This window comes from Pagrus major, chromosome 8 (genome assembly GCF_040436345.1).
Source record: "Pagrus major chromosome 8, Pma_NU_1.0".
NCBI classification, from domain to species: domain Eukaryota; kingdom Metazoa; phylum Chordata; class Actinopteri; order Spariformes; family Sparidae; genus Pagrus; species Pagrus major.
The window spans coordinates 3,290,140-3,305,715 of record NC_133222.1 but is presented as its reverse complement, the minus strand read 5'-3'; the positions used below and the strand labels follow the sequence as shown (position 1 = coordinate 3,305,715).

The window sequence follows — 15,576 nt, the reverse complement described above, 5'->3', positions numbered from 1 at the left end:
CATCAGTTCTGTCCGAAAAGGAAGATGAAAATCCTGGATTACATGAATACAAAGTATGATGACCCAGCAACGCAGGAACTTCTGGACACTGCATCCTTCATGGACCCCAGGTTCAAGGTCAGCTACATCAGCAGTGGAAAAGTCCAAGACATCAAGACCAGGGAGATGTCAGAAATGAAGGAAACAGCACGGAAGGTAATGAGGTTATACATTTTAATGACATGATGAGCACTGGTCGGATAAGATGTCACATACTGTAATCAGATGGTGCTTTATCTGAATGTGAATTGTGTATTTTTCTACGTATCCTTAATTGTCTCTCTGTTTTAGGAGGGAACACCTTCTGCAAGCACTGAGGCCCAAAGCATGGATCTACCCAGGGATGAGAAGGCAAAGCGATCATTGGGCAGTTTGCTCAAAACAAATCCAGGCCCCACTCCCACCGCACCTTTGATGCAGCTGGAGCAAGCTGTTGAAGCTGAACTCACCACTGACAGTGAGGCAGACCCTTTGGCTTGGTGGAAACTGCACCAGGTCACCTACCAAAAGCTGAGCAAACGAGCTCGGAGGTATCTTTGTATACCTGCCACTTGTTCACCCTCGGAGAGGCTCTTCAGCACATCAGGGAATGTGGTAACATGTCAACGTACATGTCTGAAACCTAACAAAGTTAACATGCTGGTTTTCTTGGCCAAGAACTTGCATTAAGGGAATAACTAAGGTTGTAACTTGCCCTAAAGGGTAGATATTTTTTCCTGATTTTATTTTCTCTTGATTTAGTGGGCTGGCCCTACTCTATTTCAGTTTTCTCCCTCATACTATAGATCTCTGCACCTTGTTAGGCAGAGTCAAGGGCCTTGATGATTGTGATGAGAGACATTACAGTTAATTTAAAGTGCCATGTTTAATTTACATTTATTTAATTATTTAGGTTGTTTCCCCCTGGATTTTTTTATTTATTTCAACTCTGCATGGGTAAGAGATGTTTTGGTTGAGTTTACAAGAAAATAGTTTAAAGGAAGCAGGGGGAATTAAACTTTAATTTCCTATAGTTATAAAAATAATGTTCTAATTAATTGGTTGGGTATTCATGTGCAGTTTGTTCAATAAAAGCATGTTCGAAATAATTTTTTTAATTTCTTTATTCAGTGGGCATTGGCTATTCAATGTTTGGGGTCTATGTTAGCAGTGTACCTATTAATGCGGAAACACTATTATTAACTGTATAGTTAATAATATGCAAACTTCAATATTTGTTTATTTATCGCAAGTTATATCGTCATCGCAATATTGCACAGTGTTATCGCACATCGCAGATTTTCCTCATATCGTGCAGGCCTAGACAAGGTTATTTCAGTGAGGCAATAAACCACAGAGCTGCACTGAGAGGAGCAGCAGCTGAGAGAGAAAAAACTTCAAGTCACATTTCCTCAAATCAAAGTGAAAGTTTGAGTGAGCAGAGCTGCAGACCAGACGAGTCTCTGTGTTTCTCTCTGAACAAAACTTTCTCAACACAACAGCAGAGTCTCTGACAAACACTGGTGAGTACACGGACAATTTCAACATGTACATTTTGTCAGAACTACAAAACAGGTCCAAATCCAACCACAGTGACTGAACTCTGGATACAGTTAGATAGGATACAGTCACAGCAAGCTTTAGCTTATGCTAATTTACCCACTTTGACTGATCTGTCTCCTGATATTAAAACATCGTGCTTGATACCTGATATTAACTGAGTTTGTTATACCACATACCTTTACTGTAAAGCACAGCAGCTCAATCCAACCATAACAAACACAAACACAGATAAACTAGTCTGCTAAAGGCTAAATAGCCTAGTTCAGAGCACAGTGTCTGATGTTATCTGCCAGTGTATTTCATTGCCTTCAAAAGGCACAAAATGGCTGTTTTAAAACTGATATCTGTTAAACATTTAAGTAAGAAGCCTGAACTTATAACTCTGTCCTTTTAACTTTACTGTTTCTGCTCTGTGCATATGGACACAAAACCTGAGCTCTACTCAAGGGCACATTTTTACCCAACAGAGCTCATTTTGACTCCTTATATTACAGGAGTAATAGTTTATTGAACACTTAATCAAGAGATATCTAATTACAGTTTCTTTTTCTCACTTTTCATTCTCAGACTGTCAACATGTCTGCTGCCAGCTGTCTGCTGACTGAAGATCAGTTTCTGTGCTCCATCTGTCTGGATGTGTTCACTGATCCAGTCACCGTACCATGTGGACACAACTTCTGTAAAACCTGCATCACTATACACTGGGATAAAAATGTCCCATGTCAGTGTCCCAACTGTAAAAAGATTTTCAACACCAGACCTGAGCTGCAGGTCAACACGTTCATCTCTGAGATGGCTGCTCAGTTCAGACAGTCAGCACAACAGAAAGCCAGCAGCAGCAGCTCAGAGCAACAAGTTTCCAAACCAGGAGAAGTTCCCTGTGACATCTGCACTGGAACCAAACTGAAGGCCCTGAAGTCCTGCCTGGTGTGTCTGGCCTCCTACTGTGAGACTCACCTGGAGCCTCATCTCACAGCTAAACAGCTGAAAAGACATCAGCTGATCAACCCTGTGGAGAACCTGGAAGACAGGATGTGTACGAAGCACGATAAACTGCTGGAGCTGTTCTGTAAGACCGACCAGATGTATGTCTGCATGCTCTGCACTGTTTTAGACCACAAGACACATGATGTTGGTTCTCTGAAAGAAGAATATGAAGGAAAGAAGGCCGAGCTGGGGAAGACAGACACTGAAATTCAGCAGATGATCCAGAAGAGACGACTGAAGATTCAGGAGATGAAGCGCTCAGTGGAGCTCAGTAAGAAAGATGCAGACAGAGAGATAGCAGCTGGTGTTCAGGTCTTCACCGCTCTGAAGGAGTCTGTTGAGAGAAGCCAGGCCGAGCTCATCAACACCATCAAAGAGAAGCACAGAGAGACAGAGAAACAGGCTGAAGGCTTCATCAAAGAGCTGGAACAGGAAATCTCTGAGCTGGAGAAGAGAAGCTCTGAGGTGGAGCAGCTCTCAAGTTCTTTCCAGAGACTCTTCAACTTCCAAGGCTCCCCATTACTTAATGCTGCTCCACCCACCAAGGACTGGACAGGAGTCAGCGTCCGTCCACCTTCATATGAGGGGACTGTGGTGAGAGCTGTGAATCAGCTGGAGGAGACGCTCAGTAAACAGATGAAGAAGCTGTTTGAGGTCGAGCTGAAGAGGGTCCAGCAGTATGCAGTGGATGTGACACTCGATCCTGATACAGCACATCCCAAACTCATCCTGTCTGATGATGGAAAACAAGTTAAACATGGTAATGTAAGGAAGAATATCCCAGACAACCCAGAGAGATTTGATTATTGTGTTAATGTCTTAGCAAAGCAGAGTTTCTCTTCAGGAAGATTTTATTATGAGGTTCAAGTTAAAGGGAAGACTGACTGGGATTTCGGAGTGGCCAGAGAGTCGATCAACAGGAAGGGACAGATTAGACTGACTCCTCAGAATGGTTACTGGACGATAGGTCTGAGGAATGAAAATGAGTACAGAGCTTGTGCTCGCCCTTCAGTCCGTCTCTCTCTGAAGTGTCAGCCTGAGAAGGTGGGGGTGTTTGTGGATTATGAGGAGGGTCTGGTCTCCTTTTATGATGTTGATGCTGCAGGTCTTATCTACTCCTTTACTGGCTGCTGCTTCACTCAGAAACTCTACCCATACTTCAGTCCATTTCTTAATGATGGTGGTAAAAACTCTGCCCCTCTGATCATCTCTCCTGTCAATCACACTGAGTAGAACAAACATTTGATTTTCTACAGAAAGATTCACATCATTTAATGTAATAAATGTATATTTACTGGTTATATTTGGTTTGTACATTGTTGTTTTTTCAGATTCTGATGAAGCATTTTTTCTCCTTTTTATTTTTTGCCAATGTTTTTGTTTAATGTGTCACAGTATCGCTCTGATTGACATGATGTAATGAACTTTATTTGTCTAAGAACTGTTAAATCATCTCAAACAAAGTATTCAAAAATAATCAGCATTTTCTGTTCCTTAAATATTTGGGTGCCAAATTCAAACCTTTTTATGGTCTGATCATTGTTTATATAAGAAGTGTAGCAGACTGGCACAAATTGCTGAAGAACATTTTATGGATAAGACAAATGTAATTTAATTTTCTCTCATTTTCTTTTTTAAATGATGAAAAGTAAAATAAAGATGTTTTTCTGCCTTAATCAGAAATTTGTTTTTTTGTTTGTTTTGCATTTTTTGAGCTCATTCTAAAATCCACAACTTCCACTTAAGAAGACTTTTACTCTAGAAATATTGTACTTTAACTACTTTTTAAAAAAGTAGAATCTACAGTGTGCAGCTGTGGTCAATCAGAAGGATTCTCCATCTCAGGTCAAAACTCGTATTTTCCTCCTTCTAATGTAATCGGTGAGAAATGTTTCAGACAGAGAAAAGCTGCTCAACACTTTGGAGAACAGCAGTGAAGTGCAGAGGGATTAGTTGCTGTGATGGATCACAGATTGTACAGTGTTTGGATCAGTTACACACTGAAATGTTACAGTTAGAGACAGGAAGTCACTAAGTACATTTACTCACATACAAAAGCACAAAACTTGACTTGCCATATGTTTCTGTTTCTGGAGGCTGTTTCACTTTTCCACCACTGTGAGAGGGAATATTGTAGTTTTTACTCCACTACATCTGTCTAACATCTGGATTTGCTGTTTGCAGATCCACATTTTACATTAAAAAAGAAATGAACTCAAATCACTGTTGTTGAGTTATCTTGTAATTTGAAAATACTTCCATTTTAGTTGATATGAATGTTGTCTTTGTCAGTTCGTCCTGTGTTTCCTCTGAACCCGTTCCCGTGTCTTCCACCATCTTTCTGTGTCAAGTTTTTGTTTTTTTTTGTTCCTCTTGTTTCTCCTGAGTTGTACTTTGCTCCTCTTGGTTGATACTTTGTTTTAGCTTTTGTGTTTCTACTTAGTGTTTTGGGGATTTACACCTCTTGGTTGTTTTTGGATTCTTGGTTTTTGGTTTACTCAGCTTTTTGTGAAATAAAGCTCGTCTTTTGTTCTTAATCCTGCCTGCCTCCCTGGTGTTTTGTATTTGGGTCCTCACCTTTTTACCACAAATTGTAACATCTTGGTCTTTAAGATTAATTGGAAAATGAGATTCTTAGCTCTGTTACTCGAATGTTAGGGTAATACATGAGACAATAAACATTCAGTATAATGTTGACTTATGATCACAAAGCTCATAATTGGACTGCCCAGTCTGAGATGTTTTCACTTTTTAACACACACGTCTTAGTGATGTAAAAACAAGAGGACTCGAGACTGAACTCCACGAAGACTTGACTCAACTTGAGCCTCAAAAGCAAGTTTGAAGTTTTCACCTGTAAAATCCTCCAACAACGAAAAATGAAGAAGACAGCGACAGGCAGGACTTCATAGCTTACAATGAAAGGACCTGATCTCAGCTACAATATTCACAGTAGAAATAATAAGAATAAACACTGACACAGAAACACCATTAACACACACTGCAAACTTTTCCATCTCAGTTTGTCTTCACTTGTTTCTCCTGTAAATGTGATAGTTAGAAATCTGTCAGTATGTTCTTGAATATCTTCCACTCACCTCTTTTCTTATGTTGTATATTTGTATTTATATGTTATTTTGGCTGCTGTAAACTTCCATTGTAGAAAAAAGAGGAATAAAATAAAAGTCAAATGTCAACTTGTTTCAAATCTGTGTCAAGGTATTTTACAATAAGGCAATAAAACTACAGAGTTGCACTGAGAGGAGGAGCAACTGAGAGATAAAACAAATGAATGAAGCAGCATTTCCTCATATTAAAGTAGAGCTGCAGTCGAGACGAGTCTGTTTCTCTCTGAAGAAAACTTTATCAACACAACAGCAGAATCTCTGACAAACACTGGTGAGTACACGGCCACAGAAAGACAAACTGCAGAAAGATTTCGTTGAATTGAGTTAAAACCAGTATCTGACTTTGTTACACCTGTATTATCATTTTTAATGCCATCAAAATGTACCATTTTCAACATGTACATTTTGTCAGAACTACAAAACAGGTAAAAATCAAACCACAGTGACTGAACTCTGGATGAAGTTAGATAGTAGACAGTCACAGCTAGCTTTAGCTTAAGCTAATTTACCCACTTTTACAGATCTGTCTCTGAAAATTGAAATATCAGTCTTGATACCCCAACATCTAAGTACTTCAGTTTGTTATACCATATACATTTACTGTAAAGGGCAGCAGCTAAATCCAACCATTACAACGACAAACACAGATCAACTAGTCTGCTAAAGGCTAACAAGCCTAGCTTAGATGACCTTTGGATTCTCCAAACAGTGTCTGATGTTATCTGACAGTGTCTTTTATTGCCCAAAACCACAAAATGGCTGTTTTACAACTTATATAGCTGTTAAACACGTAGAGTAAGTAAGAAACCTTGGACTTATAACCCTGTCCTCGCTACTTTACTGTTTCTGCTCTGTGCCTTTGGACACAAAACCTGAGCTCTACTCAGACAGGAAGTTCAACTCAGAGGTGTATCCAGGGCACATTTTTACCCAACAAAGCTCATTTTGACTCCGTATATTCCAGGAGTAATAGTTTATTGAACATTTAATCAAGAGATATCTAATTACAGTTTTCTTTTTCTCACTTTTCATCCTCAGACTGTAAACATGTCTGCTGCCAGCTGTCTGCTGACTGAAGATCAGTTTCTGTGCTCCATCTGTCTGGATGTGTTCACTGATCCAGTCGCCATACCATGTGGACACAACTTCTGTAAATCCTGCATCACTGAACACTGGGATAAAAATGTCCCGTGTCAGTGTCCCAACTGTAAAAAGGTTTTCAACACCAGACCTGAGCTGCAGGTCAACACGTTCATCTCTGAGGTGGCTGCTCAGTTCAGACATTCAGCTCAACAGAAAGCCAGCAGCAGCAGCTCAGAGCAACAAGTTTCCAAACCAGGAGAAGTTCCCTGTGACGTCTGCACTGGAACCAAACTGAAGGCCCTGAAGTCCTGCCTGGTGTGTCTGGTCTCCTACTGTGAGACTCACCTGGAGCCTCATCTGACAAAGTCAGGCCTGAAAAGACATCAGCTGATCGACCCTGTGGAGAACCTGGAAGACAGGATGTGTACGAAGCACGATAAACTGCTGGAGCTGTTCTGTAAGACCGACCAGATGTGTGTCTGCATGCTCTGCACTGTTTTAGACCACAAGACACATGATGTTGTTCCTCTGAAAGAAGCATATGAAGGAAAGAAGGCCGAGCTGGGGAAGAGAGATGCTGAAATTCAGCAGATGATCCAGAAGAGACGACTGAAGATTCAGGAGATGAAGCGCTCAGTGGAGCTCAGTGAGAAAGATGCAGACAGAGAGATAGCAGCTGGTGTTCAGGTCTTCACCGCTCTGAAGGAGTCTGTTGAGAGAAGCCAGGCCGAGCTCATCGACACTATCAAAGAGAAGCAGAGAGAGACAGAGAAACAGGCTGAAGGCTTCATCAAAGAGCTGGAACAGGAAATCTCTGAGCTGGAGAAGAGAAGCTCTGAGGTGAAGAAGCTCTCAAGCTCTAAAGAGCAACTCAACGTCTTCTTCCAAAGCTTCCCATCACTGAACGCTGCTCCACCCACCAAGGACTGGACAGGAGTCAGCGTCCGTCCACCTTCATATGAGGGGACTGTGGTGAGAGCTGTGAATCAGCTGGAGGAGACGCTCAGTAAACAGATGAAGAAGCTGCTTGAGCTGAAGAGGGTCCAGCAGTATGCAGTGGATGTGACACTCGATCCTGATACAGCACAACCCAACCTCATCCTGTCTGATGATGGAAAACAAGTTAAGTGTGGTGATGTAAGGAAGAAACTCCCAGACAACCCAGAGAGATTTGATACTTGTCCCTGTGTCTTAGCAAAGCAGAGTTTCTCTTCAGGAAGATTTTATTATGAGGTTCAAGTTAAAGGGAAGACTAAGTGGGATTTAGGAGTGGCCAGAGAGTCGATCAACAGGAAGGGACAAATCACAGCATCTCCTCAGAATGGTTACTGGTCGATATGTCTGAGGAATAAAAATGAGTACAAAGCTTTTGCTGGCCCTCCAGTCCGTCTCTCTCTGAAGTGTCAGCCTGAGAAGGTGGGGGTGTTTGTGGATTATGAGGAGGGTCTGGTCTCCTTTTATGACGTTGATGCTGCAGCTCTTATCTACTCCTTTACTGGCTGCTGCTTCACTCAGAAACTCTACCCATACTTCTGTCCATGTCCTAATGATGGTAGTATAAACTCTGCTCCTCTGATCATCTCTCCTGTCAATCACACTGAGTAGAACAAACATTTGATTTTCTACAGAAAGATTCACATCATTTAATGTAATAAATGTTTGTTTACTGATTATATTTGGTTTGTACATTGTTGTTTTTCAGATTCTGATGAAGCATTTATTTCCCTTTTTTCTCTTAATGTTTTTGTCTTCAGTATCACTCATCATCAATCATCAGAAACAAAGTATTCAAAAATAATAATCATTTTCTGTTACTAAAATATTTTGGTGCCAAATTCAAACCTTTTTATGGTCTGATCATTGTATATATAAGAAGTGTTGCAGACTGGCACAAATTGCTGAAGAAGATTTTATGGATGAGAAAAATTTTTTTTTTTTTTTTTCTGCCTTAATCAGAAATGTGTTTTTCATTGTTTTCAGCAGCTGATGTTTCTAATGACGACCAAATCATGTGATTAAAAACACCATCAGCTGTTCTCAGATCAGATCACATTAGAGAGGTTGTAGTGTAAGATGATGGTGGATCGTTGTGGGGTCTATAAAAGGAGTGTTACAGCCTGCTGATGTCAGTATGTTTCTGTACATCTACCACTCAACTGTTTTGTTGTCATTTTGTAGTCGGGTTAGATGATTTTTGATGATTTTAACTTGTTATTAACCTTTTTCTCATTTTGTGACTCTGTTTCCTCCACGTAACCAGAAATGACATATGTCCTTGATGTTTTTGTAAAACAAAGTCAAAATATCAACGTGTTGTTTTGTACAAAATATGACCAATATCTTTCATTATATACTGATATCTTGTACCTGATGATCACATTTTCAGTTTTGAGATTAAAATATTTTTTCCAGTGCAGCAGACAGAATATTTCTTCATCCAGATGGTTAGAAGAGTCTTTGATGATTCTGGAAATTCTGAACAGAAGTAAATGTTGTGAAATGAACTTTTTGGTGTCATGATTCTGTTTTTGTTTCTGTGATTTCCTGTTTTATTTGGAAGTTTTGCCCTCTTGTGTCGTGTGTTGCTCTTCAGTTCCTCCCTTTGTGTGAATTTTCTGCCTTTTTCTGTGTTCAGCTGTGTCTTGTTTGTCAGTCAGCACTGTGTATATAGTCTGTGTGCTCCCTGATGTCTTTGTCAGTTCGTCCTGTGTTTCCTCTGAACCCGTTCCCGTGTCTTCCACTATCTTCCCATGTCATGTTTGTGTTTATTTTGTTCCTCTTGTTTCTCCTGAGTTGTACTTTGCTCCTCTCGGTTGATACTTTGTTTTAGCTTTTGTGTTTCTACTTTGTGTTTATGGGATTTACACCTTTTGGTTGTTTTTGGATTCTTGGTTTTTGGTTTACTCAGCTTTTTGTGAAATAAAGCTCCACTTTTGTTCTTAATCCTGCCTCCCTGGTGTTTTGTATTTGGGTCCTCACCTTTTTACCACAAATTGTAATTTTTTGGTTAAATTTAATTGGAAAATGAGATTCTTAGCTCTGTTACTTGAATGTTAGGGTGATACATGAGACAATAAACATTCAGTATATTGTTGACTAATGATCACAAAGCTCAAAATATGAACTTTAAAGCAACACAGGAGCTAAATTACAGCAGAAAAATGTCACTTATGCAGCTGATGATCGACACAAACTGGCTCCAACACGAGTCTCACAAAGTGGGTCTGCTAATCAGCTGCTGCATCGTGACGATTAACCACAAATTAACCAGTAAAACTAACAAGAATAAACACTGACACGGACACACCATTAACACACACTGCAGACTTTTTCTCCTGTAAATGTGATAGTTAGAAATCTGTCAGTATGTTCTTGAATATCTTCCACTCACCTCTTTTCTCATGTTGGCTATTTGTAATTATATGTTCTTTTTCTAGGAAAAAGAGAAATAAACTAGAATTAAAATCTCAACTTGTTTCAAATCTGTGTCAAGGTGTTTTACAATAAGGCAATAAAACCACAGAGCTGCACTGAGAGGAGGAGCAACTGAGAGATATAAAAAAATGAATGAAGCATTTCCTCAAATTAAAGTACAGCTGCAGTCAAGATGAGTCTGTTTCTCTCAGAAGAAAACTTCATTAAATCCATCTGGTTTTCCTCAACACAACAGCAGAATCTCTGACAAACACTGATGAGTACACAGCCACACAAAGAGAAACTGCAGAAATATTTGGTAGAATTGAGTTAAAATCAGTATCTGACTTTGTTACACCTGTATTACCATTTTTAATGCCATCAAAATGTACCATTTTTACCATGTACATTTTGTCAGAATTACAAAACAGGTCAAAACCAAACCACAGTTACTGAACTCTGGATGAAGTTAGATAGAAGACAGTCACAGCTAGCTTTAGCTTAAGCTAATTTACCCACTTTTACCGATCTGTCTCTGAAAATTGAAACATCTTAGTACTTCAGTTTGTTATACCACATACATTTACTGTAAAGGGTCGCAGCTACATCCGGGAACTGCCCATTGGTCCGACCTCCCATTGGTTCGACCTCCCGTTACTCCGACAAAATCAACCACAAGTCGGACCAATAGGAGGTCGAACCAATGGGTGGTCCCGTTAGTTCGACCTGTCATCCCTACTTTCTGACAAGCGCTTTCATTGCGAGCATGCGTCTCTCTCTCTCTGAGAGTTTGTTTTAACTCTGCTGTCCCAATGCTTTGGCAACATTGTATATCACAGTCGTGCCAATAAAGCAAATTGAAAGAGAGGGATAGAGAGAGAGAGAGAGAGAGAGAGAGAGCTCTCGGAAACGCACACACACACACACGGACGGAGCGGAGCCAGTTTCCTCTCGGTGCCGTTAACCGATTGTGCCAGATGCGCCAGAGCGCGCACCTCTGTGCCAGGCTCGCGCTCTGTGGGGAGATTTGTGTTATTCATCTTAACAGAGATGCTGAACAGAGGGATTAATGCACACATTCACACAGGCTACACACACACGAGCTACCCACAGACACACAGCTGAGGGGCCGGAGAAATGCGCATCTGGTGGCGTGCTCAACCTGGTCAGTGCGTGCTCGTGCAAGTTGGCAGCTCTCAAATATCCGACCTGTCTGTTTAGATTACAGATGCATTAGTCCAGTTCGAACTAATGAGGACCTCCCATTAGTTCGAACTCTCATTACTCCGATTGTCGGAACAATGGGAGTTCGAACTAATGGGAGGTCGAACTAATGGGAGGTCGGACCAATGGGTGGTCGGACCAGTGCCATGGACCCGCTACATCCAACCATAACAACGACAAACACAGATAAACTAGTTTGCTAAAGGCTAATTAGCCTAGCTTAGATGAACTTTGGATTCTCCAAACAGTGTCTGATGTTATCTGACAGTGTCTTTTATTGCTTATAAAGGAACAAAATGGCCGTTTTACAACTTGTATAGCTGTTAAACACGTAGAGTAAGTAAGAAACTTTGAACTTATAACCCTGTCCTTGCTACTTTACTGTTTCTGCTCTGTGCCTTTGTAAACAAAATCTGAGCTGTACTCAGACAGGAAGTTCCACTCAGAGATGGATCCAGGGCACATTTTACCCAACAGAGCTCATCATGACTCCTTATATTTCACTAGTAATAGTTTATGAAACACTTAATCAAGAGATATCTAATTACTGTTTTCTCTTCTCACTTTTTGTCCTCAGAGTGTAAACATGTCTGCTGCCAGCTGTCTGCTGACTGAAGATCAGTTTCTGTGCTCCATCTGTCTGGATGTGTTCACTGATCCAGTCACCACACCATGTGGACACAACTTCTGTAAAACCTGCATCACTGAACACTGGGATAAAAATGACAAGTGTCAGTGTCCCAACTGTAAAGAGGTTTTCAACACCAGACCTGAGCTGAAGGTCAATACTTTCATCTCTGAGATGGCTGCTCAGTTCAGACAGTCAGCTCAACAGAAAGCCAGCAGCAGCAGCTCAGAGCAACAAGTTTCCAAACCAGGAGAAGTTCCCTGTGACGTCTGCACTGGAACCAAACTGAAGGCCCTGAAGTCCTGCCTGGTGTGTCTGGCCTCCTACTGTGAGACTCACCTGGAGCCTCATCTGACAAAGTCAGGCCTGAAAAGACATCAGCTGATCGACCCTGTGGAGAACCTGGAAGACAGGATGTGTACGAAGCACGACAAACTGCTGGAGCTGTTCTGTAAGACCGACCAGATGTGTGTCTGCATGCTCTGCTCTGTTTTAGACCACAAGACACATGATGTTGTTCCTCTGAAAGAAAAATATGAAGGAAAGAAGGCCGAGCTGGGGAAGAGAGACACTGAAATTCAGCAGATGATCCAGAAGAGACGACTGAAGATTCAGGAGATGAAGCGCTCAGTGGAGCTCAGTGAGAAAGATGCAGACAGAGAGATAGCAGCTGGTGTTCAGGTCTTCACCGCTCTGAAGGAGTCTGTTGAGAGAAGCCAGGCCGAGCTCATTGACACCATCAAAGAGAAGCAGAGAGAGACAGAGAAACAGGCTGAAGGCTTCATCAGAGAGCTGGAACAGGAAATCTCTGAGCTGGAGAAGAGAAGCTCTGAGGTGAAGAAGCTCTCAAGCTCTAAGGAGGACCTGTTTGACTTCTTCCAAAGCTTCACATCACTGAACACTGCTCCACCCACCAAGGACTGGACAGGAGTCAGCGTCCGTCCACCTTCATATGAGGGGACTGTGGTGAGAGCTGTGAATCAGCTGGAGGAGACGCTCAGTAAACAGATGAAGAAGTTGTTTGAGGCCGAGCTGAAGAGGGTCCAGCAGTTTGCAGTGGATGTGACACTCGATCCTGATACAGCACAGCCCAACCTCATCCTGTCTGATGATGGGAAACAAGTATATAATACAGATGTAAAGAAGAATCTCCCAGACAACCCAGAGAGATTTGATGCAAGTTGCTGTGTCTTAGCAAAGCAGAGTTTCTCTTCAGAAAGATTTTATTATGAGGTTCAAGTTAAAGGGAAGACTGGCTGGGATTTAGGAGTGGCCAGAGAGTCGATCAACAGGAAGGGACAAATCACACTTTCTCCTCAGGATGGTTACTGGACGATATGTTTGAGGAATAAAAATGAGTACAAAGCTTGTGCTGGCCCTCCAGTCCATCTGTCTCTGAAGTGTCAGCCTGAGAAGGTGGGGGTGTTTGTGGATTATGAGGAGGGTCTGGTCTCCTTTTATGACGTTGATGCTGCAGCTCTTATCTACTCCTTTACTGGCTGCTGCTTCACTCAGAAACTCTACCCATACTTCAGTCCATTTCTTAATGACGGTGGTAAAAACTCTGCTCCTCTGATCATCTCTCCTGTCAATCACACTGAGTAGAACAAACATTTGATTTTTTACAGAAAGATTCACATCATTTAATGTAATAAATGTATATTTACTGATTATATTTGGTTTGTACATTGTTGTTTTTTCAGATTCTGATTAAGCATTTTTTCTTCTTTTTATTTTTTGCCAATGTTTTTGTTTAATGTGTCACAGTATCGCTCTGATTGACATGATGTAATGAACTTTATTTGTCTAAGAACTGTTAAATCATCTCAAACAAAGTATTCAAAAATAATCAGCATTTTCTGTTCCTTAAATATTTGGGTGCCAAATTCAAACCTTTTTCTGGTCCGATCATTGTATATATAAGAAGTGTTGCAGACTGGCACAAATTGCTGGAGAACATTTTATGGACAAGATAAATGTAATTTAATTTTCTCTCATTTTGTTTTTAAAATGATGAAAAGTAAAATAAAGATTTTTTCTGCCTTAATCAGAAATTTGTTTTTCATTGTTTTCAGCAGCTGATGTTTCTAATGACGACCAAATCATGTGATTAAAAACACCATCAGCTGTTCTCAGATCAGATCACATCAGAGAGAGGTTGTAGTGTAAGATGATGTTGTGTTATTGAAGGTTTGAGCAGCTGATATGAACTAAACCTGTCCAACTGGTTTGTAGAGAATAAGTGAGATGTGAGGTCGCCCTCTAGTGGAGTTCATAACAAACTGCAGGCTGTGGCCACATGAGGACCTGCTCTTAATAAAGATCTACACAGTCTGATGCTGAAGCAGATTACATGAAGGCAGGAGAACAATGAAATCTAACTGGTACAAGTACTCTGATGTCAGTGACAAGTTCTTGTTTGTTTCGCATTTTTTGAGCTCATTCTTAAATCCACAACTTCCACTTAAGAAAACTTTTACTCTAGAAATCAACTACTTTTAAAAAAGCGAGAATCTACAGTGTACAGCTGTGGTCAATCAGACGGATTCTCCATCTCAGGTCAAAACTGTTATTTTCCTCCTTCTAATATAATCTGTGAGAAATGTTTCCGACAGAGAAAAGATGCTCAACACTTTGGAGAATTTAAACGTTTTAAGATTTTAGCTAATATTACATGGATTTTGTACATAAACTCAAAAATAAAAAATCCACCCATTAAGGGACGTCATGTAATCCATCATGTTGTCTGATGACATGACCCCCAAAAACCCGAAAATGTAAGATTTCCAATCCACAGCGACAGCATGGTGCATTTAATGTTCTCAATATTATTAAAAAGTACTCAGATCTAAGGCTGGCTGGAACACAAACATTAGCATCAGTCATTTTCCATCTTGATACTTCACAATAACTAATTCAACTTGAACCAGACTTTATTTGTTGTACTAATCTTGACCCAAGTGAGTAAGAAGAAATACAGGCAGATGACATGTGAAAAGGTTGAAGATCAACTTCAGACTGATGGTGGGATCGTTGTGGGGTCTATAAAAGGAGTGTTACAGCCTGCTGATGTAAGTATGTTTTTGTACGTCTACCACTCAACTGTTTTGTTGTCATTTTGTAGTTGGGTTAGATGATTTCTGATGATTTTAACTTAACTAGACTGGCTAGCCTGTTAACTGGACTTCTGCACCTCAGTGGCCACAATGCACCTTTTGCTCCTCCATTAGTGTGAGGGCTTTCTCTGGAAACCCCCCGATGTCGTAGCAAATCTGTCAATCTGTGATTGACATTTTGAACAGGTCCAAAGAACCGGTGTTCTTGTGGCTCATGGTCCTTTAAAAGAGTCGCATGAGGTTACATAATTCATTACGTCCATTAGATATAGGCAAAATATCCAATACTGTACCTTGACATCTACAGTATTGTAGTGATGACTATTGGTGCTTTCACAAAATATTAACACAAAGAGATTTTAAATTAATAATTATAGTAATCAGTAAATATAATGACTGAGTGGGTAAAGACAAA

The 15,576-nt window shown here is 40.6% G+C and overlaps 3 protein-coding genes across 4 annotated transcripts; all 3 read left to right on the top strand.

Annotated features, from left to right (window-relative positions):
- The first annotated feature begins 1,458 nt into the window (after positions 1–1,458).
- LOC141001090 (E3 ubiquitin-protein ligase TRIM21-like) lies at positions 1,459–4,244 on the top strand. Its single transcript, XM_073472047.1, has 2 exons — positions 1,459–1,541; positions 2,149–4,244. Exon 2 carries the CDS (start codon positions 2,158–2,160, stop codon positions 3,799–3,801), a length of 1,644 nt encoding a protein of 547 aa, XP_073328148.1. The 5' UTR covers positions 1,459–1,541; positions 2,149–2,157; the 3' UTR covers positions 3,802–4,244.
- LOC141001089 (E3 ubiquitin-protein ligase TRIM21-like) lies at positions 1,465–14,335 on the top strand. Its single transcript, XM_073472046.1, has 2 exons — positions 1,465–1,541; positions 11,995–14,335. Exon 2 carries the CDS (start codon positions 12,004–12,006, stop codon positions 13,648–13,650), a length of 1,647 nt encoding a protein of 548 aa, XP_073328147.1. The 5' UTR covers positions 1,465–1,541; positions 11,995–12,003; the 3' UTR covers positions 13,651–14,335.
- Positions 1,491–9,722, top strand: LOC141001091 (E3 ubiquitin-protein ligase TRIM21-like). Of its 2 annotated transcripts, none has more exons than XM_073472049.1 (2): positions 1,491–1,541; positions 6,735–9,722. In XM_073472049.1, the coding sequence occupies exon 2, from the start codon at positions 6,744–6,746 to the stop codon at positions 8,382–8,384; it is 1,641 nt and encodes a 546-aa protein (XP_073328150.1). In that variant the 5' UTR covers positions 1,491–1,541; positions 6,735–6,743; the 3' UTR covers positions 8,385–9,722. The 2 variants fall into 2 exon arrangements, with proteins under 2 accessions (XP_073328150.1, XP_073328149.1); XM_073472048.1 differs by lacking the exon at positions 1,491–1,541 and adding an exon at positions 5,889–5,967.
- Positions 14,336–15,576: the final 1,241 nt, after the last annotated feature.

What these genes read in the sequence shown, in the direction of transcription:
- LOC141001090 (XM_073472047.1), top strand. Translation starts at nt 2,158, where the DNA reads ATGTCTGCTGCCAGCTGTCTGCTGACTGAAGATCAGTTTCTGTGCTCC.
- LOC141001091 (XM_073472049.1), top strand. Translation starts at nt 6,744, where the DNA reads ATGTCTGCTGCCAGCTGTCTGCTGACTGAAGATCAGTTTCTGTGCTCC.
- LOC141001089 (XM_073472046.1), top strand. Translation starts at nt 12,004, where the DNA reads ATGTCTGCTGCCAGCTGTCTGCTGACTGAAGATCAGTTTCTGTGCTCC.